General features: G+C 39.1%; 1 protein-coding gene and 1 long non-coding RNA gene across 2 annotated transcripts in view; both read left to right on the forward strand.

Moving 5' to 3' along the window:
* si:ch211-262h13.5 (alpha-2-HS-glycoprotein) overlaps positions 1–4,815 on the forward strand; it is a 6,892-nt gene extending 2,077 nt beyond the window's left edge. The window contains exons 3-7 of the mRNA XM_032525628.1: positions 380–467; positions 1,605–1,771; positions 2,253–2,360; positions 2,799–2,885; positions 4,099–4,815. Coding sequence (XP_032381519.1) covers positions 380–467; positions 1,605–1,771; positions 2,253–2,360; positions 2,799–2,885; positions 4,099–4,596 — 948 coding nt within the window. The 3' untranslated portion in view covers positions 4,597–4,815. The remainder of the gene's footprint in view (positions 1–379; positions 468–1,604; positions 1,772–2,252; positions 2,361–2,798; positions 2,886–4,098) is intronic.
* Positions 4,816–5,199: 384 nt separating this feature from the next.
* Positions 5,200–8,261, forward strand: part of LOC116695407 (uncharacterized) — a 7,086-nt gene continuing 4,024 nt past the window's right edge. Inside the window, exons 1-2 of the long non-coding RNA XR_004333452.1 lie at positions 5,200–5,969; positions 6,619–6,623. This is a non-coding gene — a long non-coding RNA (uncharacterized LOC116695407). The remainder of the gene's footprint in view (positions 5,970–6,618; positions 6,624–8,261) is intronic.

The following is an 8,261-nucleotide window of genomic DNA, read 5'->3' on the forward strand; positions in this document are numbered from 1 at the left end:
CCAGTGCACCCTCAAGAAACAACACCCGATGTCTGATTACTCAAAACATATTTGGCTCCCCTACAGTTTTTCTGTGGCCCACAGTGCATGGCCGTTTTTATTTGGTGCACAGTTTAGGCCAGTTTTGCGCTCATGCTGGCCTAAACTTGTTCTGATTTCAAATCCTTGAACCATATTCTATGTAAGAACGGCCAAAATGTCCTCACTTCCCAAAAATGTCCTCACTTTTAAGGTTTAAAACTTTGGTCCTCGCAAAGATAGAAGACCACACACTCACATTTTAAGGCAGTTTGTTAGTTGTGTCATATGTTACCAAGTCTTTGCACTAAAGTGGCTTTGCTTATCATAACTGGAGTTTGTTTGTATATGTTCCTTTCAGCAAATCTCTGGCAACTGTAACACCACCATCCTCCACACACCAGAGGGATACTCCTACCTGTACAGCTATGACTGCACCCTTGTCCCCGGTAACGTTAACATGTCATTAGATTGATTACAAGCTGCTTTAACATATCAAGGACAACAGTGTAACACAATATCATAGGAATGTTTGATACCAAAAAATGTGGATTTTGCTAAATTGTGTTGTTTGACATATTGTACGGTTTTGTATCTTAAAGAATTCTCATCTGCATCACATCTTACTGATCATGCAACTACTGGTGCTGGCAAGAATTTCTCAATAAGTGAAATGTAGTAATATTGCTCAGTATACAAGGTTCCTCAGAAAGAAAAGAAAATCTATACATTTCCCTCTGTAGACCTTTTAAGTTGTCACAAACAGGTGTGACTAATAACATTAATAATGGCTTTCTGGCACACTTAAATGGAACTGAGCCATAATTAATATAATTAGTTACACCTGTGCATTTCCCTGTATGACAAATTCAAATGTTGGCCATGACAAATGTCTATTAGTTTCACCATGGTCTCAAACTGAAATTCAGTGTTTATTTTTTAGATCACATAAAAGCCCTGAACAGAGTTTTTTAAATAATTTTTCCTGTTAAGACCTCTGCTCAAACTTTTTTTTTAAGGAATATTAAAGCTGTAAGATGTTCTTCCCTTACAACCAATGACATAACACCTGTGTGAGTGTACTACATGGGGGCTTTATAAACTTATTAACAAGAGATGTTCCAAAACACGTTTTGTTGCTTCGTCTTTAATCTTTTACTTAATTACTGCTTTTATTACATGCCCATGCATTTCTGCCCAACATGTTCTTTGTATAGCACTTTTAAAAACATCAGCTTATAAACTGCTTTAACAGAAGAAACAAAAGCATAACCAAAACATGAATATACACAGAAATTCAGTACACATACACAACAATAGATGGAGCCGCTTTAATAGACAGAAAAAAAGAAAAAAAAGACACAAGTAGAAGAATTCACAAGTAGATTGAAGATAAGTGAAAATATATATGGGAGCCAGTCAGCAAGTGGTGAGAAAAGGCAAAAGGATAAAAAAGAAAGAAAAAAGACAACATCACATTAAAGCAAATCAATTAAATGAGTTTTAAGAAGTAATTTAAAAGAAGTCACTGATTTATTGTTATTGTAACCATTCATCTATATTATCTCTGTCTGATTCCTGAATAGATCCCCCAGAGAAGCTCCAGCAGACCTGTCCAACCTGCCCCCTCCTGCTCCCTGTAGATAGTCCACAGGCTGTGAACGCTGCTCAGGTTACTTGGGCATCCTATAAGAGACAGTCCACACTGGGTGCAGAGCTCGGAGTAAAGAAGATCACCAGAGCTGCAGCGCAGGTGGATGTACAATTATTAACTGTTTGGACAAACAAAGCTCAGGGGTTCATATCATTGCACAACAATGTGTTGAATGTTATGTTTATTGAGAATGACGCTTAAGAAAAGACTCTGGGTGTACGTGAGCAGATGGCACAGTGTACATATGAGCTCATGGGTGCCAGATGATTACCTTTACTGCTCCACAAATACCATAATGACACAAGTCTGGCAAGGTTACAAAAAAATACTGAAGGCACTTTAGACCTTACTGTCTGGCCAGGCTTTTGTTTGGGGAGAAAATGAGAAATTGAATAGTTTGCTTGGGGACAAAAGCTCAGACGAATTAATTTACCTCAGCTAACATGTCTTTGTGCTGTAAAACCAAGATGACAGCTATTAAATTATAGCTACCATGCCGCCTCTCTGTATCTGTCTGTGAGTTTGTGTGTTTATTTGTTCTATTTTCCCCTTTCTTACTATTTTATTTTTACTATTTCAGGTTGTGCCAGTGAAAGCCAGCTTTGTGGAGTACACAGTCCAACAGTGTCCAGAGGGAGTGACAGAAAGAGGCACCTGCCGGCGACTGACACTTAAGTCTGACACAGAGGTGCTCAACAAGGAGAGTCAACAGACTCAAAACAAGACATTATCTCGACACAATAAACATACCAAATTATGCTATATCTGATACTTTTGACACAAGAACTGGAGCATATCATTCCAATCTTGAGTTGGATGCATTGAATGAAGGTGCTTCATTAATTTCTGTTGACAGTCTGACACTGTTAGGGTACTAATCAATGTTGTTGAAAACTAAAATAAATATCAATCATCCAGGCAGCATACTGTTTACTATCACTAAAGGAGCGTATGGAAGTACTATTACTTGATGACATGACAGATTCATTTTTTAGTTTTAAAACTGACACCACTAAATCGCTGCAGTGATTGATTATTTTATTAAAGAAGCCTGACATTTTTCTTTTCGAGCTGTGACCCAGTGTCTGATAAAACGTTAATTAAACTTCTCATCTTCTCCTCTCAGACTGCAGGATTCTGTGCAGGATCTGTGCACGGAGACTTAAGCGGCCATCCTAACGTCCGGGTGTCCTGTGAGATGTTCAAAGCACAGGTACAGGGAGCTTTTAAGAAATATTTACCATCACAATCCAAATCAGGTGTATTGCCAAGTAGGTTTTCACATACAAGCAATTTGCCTTGGTGTTGTGGTGCATATCAGTCAATAATATGTAATACATCTAATTTCTTAAAGCTTTAGTGCGTAACCTTTTCATATTAATAAAAGTTGAATGAGTTGCTACAAAGCTATTTAAGACTATCAGCTCCACACAACTTTCGCGCGTAGATCAAGTGAAGAAGACCTCGTCTGAAAAGTCCATCATATTTTTTCCATCCTCCGTGTCCTCCTTGGTTACAAGCAACTGAGTGGTGGGAGGGGTGGGGGTGGGGGTGGTGTGGGAAGGCTTGTATCATGTGGATGCGCTGACAGTTTTGTTGTCATTGCTTAGAATTCCTCATGGCGGTGACAGAAACGACATACTATAGCGAGACAAAAGATAAAGTTACAACAAATAGCCATAAGCAATATGTCCAAAATCAAAATGAAAGGAAGAGAACGTAAAAAGTCCATTCTCTTTCTACTTGCTGCTAACATATCGCTACAGTTTTCAGAGCTTCCCTGTTCTTTCTTGACAAACTTATTAGATGTATGGGAATAAGTTGACCTACATGTCAAATCTGATCCAATGATCCCAATTACAATTATTATGATTATCTATGATGACAGTACAGTAACTACAGAAAAGGCAGCAGAGAGGTTTAACACTAGTATCAGAAAAAAGCATATACCACTCAAAAAATAACAGAACACACTAGTGTATTAATAGATGTGAATTGCAAAACTTTAGCAAACTGTAAAATGAGCTGCCAGTCACATCACACTGTGGAACTGCATTTGGGGATGTAATAAACCACTGGCTGGCCAGGATTTAATGAATACTTTATGCTGTGTTCTTTTTCTAATTTTACTAAAGCAACCTTCAAAATGATAACTCAACTTTCTGAATGAATGCCACTGGCCATGTAATTATTTTGTCATATCTTGTGTGTTGTGTCTTCAAATGTATGTTGTGCTCGAGTGTTTTTAAACGCATGCGCATGTCAAATTGCATGTTTCTCTGCTATAATTATGTCGTCTTTGAAATCCTCCTCCTTCAGAGCTGTGGTGTGTAATGTTATCTTGCATGACTGAGACTCTTTCAGCAGCCAGCCAGAGTGAGTTAGTTAAATAACAGTTTTGCGTTATTATGTCTCTTTGGCTGCAGGATGTGGACATCTTCAGACCCGTGCAGCCTCAGGGTCACAAACTCCCCCAAGACCATGCGATCCCAACAGTCCCCACCCTGTTCGATGACCCAAGAAATGATCTGCTGCCTGGTCCCTCTTACAACCCACTGCCTCCTGCTGTTCAACCACCACCCGTTGACCCCACACCCATTCTCCCTCTGCCCTTTGACCCCTCTGTTGTGGTTAACCCCTCTATTCCCCTGAGCTCATCTTCCAGTGAGTCCGCTGAAGATCAAGTTAACCAGCAACAGCGACCCCCAGGTGATGGTCCTTCTGCTTCATCCTCTGAAGAGATGGGAGGCCCCGTGGCACTACGACCACCCATTGACTTCCACTACAAGAGGCGTGACCGCAAGAGACGGCAGGCCCTGGTGGAAACCTCACCCTCTCACAACCCAACCTTCCTGTCTGATTTCCCCAGTGGGCCTTCTCCTTTCCGCTCCTGTCCTGGTCCTGCTCGCTACACCACAGTTTAACTAACTGGTGCTGCCGGTGAGGGGGTGGACCGATAAACTGCTCTGCTCCCTGTCACTGGAGGCTTGTAATAGCCTTATTTTTTGATAATCATTGGCCTTGAAATGACCCCTTTGCTGCTAATACTGCTCCCAAAGCAGCCAAAGCTAAAACCATATGCGTGTTGGAAAATGGCTTAAAATATTTTAACAATTTTAAATAAATCTTGAATCCCCTGTCAACTGCTTGATGAATTTATTTACTTTACTTACTAATGGTCTAATACTTACAGTGTCTATTTTGGTGGTATAAAGCAAAGGAATTTGGATTTTGGAGCTGAATATAAGAGCAGAAATGATTAGTCAGTTTATTGATTTGTCAATTGAAAGAAAATGAATCTGTAACTATTTTAGAAACAAAAAAACATCTGCTAATTGGGTTTACAGATGTGCAAGTTTTTTGCTTTCCATGGGTTTTACACCGTTCTAAAATAAACATATATTGGGATTTTGGCTTTTTGAAACAGGACATTTGAACACATTGCTTTAGGTTCTTGCAAATTGTGATGGGCATTGTTTGGATGTTTTTTTTTTGTAGTCTAAACTATTTATTTTAGTTGCACCACTGTACGAAATTCCCTTGTAACACATTGTACTACTATGCCCTGATCATGGATGAAATGATTTTTCTTTGAACTTGCACTAAAATGTTTTAAAAAAAAAACACTTAGAGAAAAGTACCAAGTTTTGAGAGGAAGCACAAACATATTTCAAGGACAACAGAAATACAAAAACTACGTTCAGTTAGAAAACCCCAAAGGGGGCCTTTGTCAAAACAGAAACTCAAGCTTTTAGAAAGAGCAAATGACATAGACGAAAGAAGCAGTGGAGATGTGATAAGTCATCCCGTATGTGCTGGAGTGTCACTTAGTCTGATCTTCAATAAACATTGGATCCCTGCTTTTTTTCCCCAGAAACCTGCCCTCCATCTAATCAGTCACCAAACATAATTCAAGCAATGTGCAGTCAACAGCAACTACAAATACCCAGACCTACACACCATGAGATGAAACATTGCCAAGATAAAGCAAAGCCCACAAGTCAAGAAGCAGCCGTCTGTCTTCATTTAAAGGACAGTGGAAACTCCCCCGGGGAAAGCAGAGTACAAATGTATTGACAGGTGGTTTGAAAGATGACTGGAGAAAAAGTTTTAAATAACCATCCTGAAACCAAGTGCGAGGCTGTGACACCGCTGACCTGACAATCCGTTCGCATACCACACTTAGATCCTGCCCCGGTGGGACCATGCTCACCTCAGACTGACAAATTACATTGAGGCTTAACTTGTGTATGTGTTCATTCAAAGTGACTGTTAAATTGACAGCAAATCATTTTTTGTACACATTACTGCAGAATTTCAACTGGTCACTACACTTATTTGCATATGCTTGTTGTTGTTTTTTTTCTTGTAGAACTGTCAGACATAGCACACTCATCATGACATTACTTTTTAATTATTTAGAATATAATGATTTTTGATAATGTTAAGGGAGCATATGTGGCTGGCCAATGTGAGGTGAGCCATCTTGAAATGTGCTACACTGGGGTGAATTGAGGGGTGTAAAAAGCATTTAATTAACAAACAAGAAACGTTGACATTGAAAGCTCATTCTTGACCTTGGAAACATAAGTTGACAAATTGTCCACAAGCTGTTATTGAGCTTTTAATTTTATCATCAAATCTTCTTCTAAATGTTTAGTTTGACATAGCCCAGGCTATAACAGATCCCTCATAAAATGTTTTTAGAACTTCATTCTGTTGGGTGCTTCTGGAGATTAGACAGTAAGCCAAAAGGCACAATTTACATTGGACATACAGTACTTTTATTTTGAAATCTTGTTAAAGATTATTTGTTAAACTTATAGAGTATATTAACAGTCCATGGTTAAACCTCAGGGTGCTTTCTCGAAATTATCCAACTCCAACTTCAGAATTTACAAACACTTTTGTAAATAGACTATATTTACTGTAAATAGTAAGCCCAGTTGTGGTTTTAGAGCTATTGTTATATTTTAGTTTAGCTAATTGAGTAGCACAGAGCCACTTTGTCCGACAGGGGGCGGGAGAGACCTTCAAATGTAACTAACTGGATTGATTCAATCTATAGCCACATTTTGCAGTATAAAAATGACTTTAATCAGTGAGGACCTCTACATTGCCCCCTCCCTCTTAATGTCACATTTAAATACTTTTTTTACAGCTCTCATTGGTGGATCGTTTGCGTTTAAGTTGCGATGTCAACCATTCCGATGGCACATGAAGGCAGCATCCATGGAACCCTAATTGAAGGCAGATACCAAGCGCGAGGAGTGGCTTCAACTTCTGCTTCCCGAGACAACGGCGTCATCTTCCTCCCGTATGGACGAGTGAGTAGTTTGTTAACCAACTTGGCGAAATATTTTTAAGAAGTTTTTAAGTTGCTGGAAATATTTTCTGAAGCTGAAACCATGTTTGTGGTGTATTCGCGTTTTTCAGTTTGAGGTAGGTGTAATTATTAAATGTAACGTTACCTGAAAAAGTTGTGTGTGTTCGTCATGTTGTAGTGGCACATTCCCAGTACCGTTAACGTTAGTTAGCTAACTTCTAAACGCGTAAAACGTTAGTTTATTTAGCTTTTTTCGTACTCTGTTTGGACTCCGTCTTTATTTTATACTTTCTAGACAACGTCTCTTCACTTCATTATTGTTGTCTGCCGTTTAGTCAGACAGCGAACATGTGACGGCATGTCCATAGTAAACTGACTCGTTTCCAGTCTAGTAAGTTGTTTTTTCCCCTAAACAGTCATCATCGTGATGGTTGTGTCATCATGAGACTCCACTATAAATAGTTTAACTAACTGACAGCGTTCCTGTTTTTTCTTCATAACAACAGGATCTGACTACTTTTTATAGGACATACACATGGTAATTAATTGCAATTATTAACGTTAAATCTGCACTCTTTCTAATAACTGAGCATCATTTCTACACGTTATATTATTAGCTAATTCTCATTTCACTTCTCCATGAAGCTCACTTGGCTGTGATTGCGGAGTAGCCAAGCTACTGTGACGGTGTGGCAGCTTCGTTTATCATTTAACTTTGCCTGACCTCTTTTTCCACGCAGAGTTAGGGTTGAGTCTCTAATGATGGTTTCTTTTAAATAGCTCATTCTTCAAAAGAAAATATGGGTTTCACTTTAGAGAGCATCCCTTAATTGGACAGGGATTAGTTGGCTGTATTACATATTGAAGTGGTTATGGTTTATCTCTAGCATATGTGACTTAATGACTGTTACTCATGATCAGAGCTGTTTTGTGTTTTTATTTTTTGGGCTTTAATGGACAGAACAGCTAGGTTAGAAAGGGGAGAACCCTTGACATCTGCTTCGAGGCATTAACCTGTATATGTGCGCCTTCTCTACCCACCAAGCCAACCGGCAACACAGCAAAGAGCTGATTTATACTGTTTCATAGTTGCAGTAGTTTTCGTTTGTACACACAATCATTCTTCTACTAAGAACTAATGTCAAGTAACAGCATTTGTATTTGTTGCAGGTGTTGGTAAAGAAACTAAAGATCTTCTGTGCCATTGTTAACACTCGGCACATTGATGCTGTGCCAACTCTGTGTGGTGGGGGGTGGGGGGGG

Source organism: Etheostoma spectabile, chromosome 9 (genome assembly GCF_008692095.1).
Source record: "Etheostoma spectabile isolate EspeVRDwgs_2016 chromosome 9, UIUC_Espe_1.0, whole genome shotgun sequence".
NCBI lineage: Eukaryota > Metazoa > Chordata > Actinopteri > Perciformes > Percidae > Etheostoma > Etheostoma spectabile.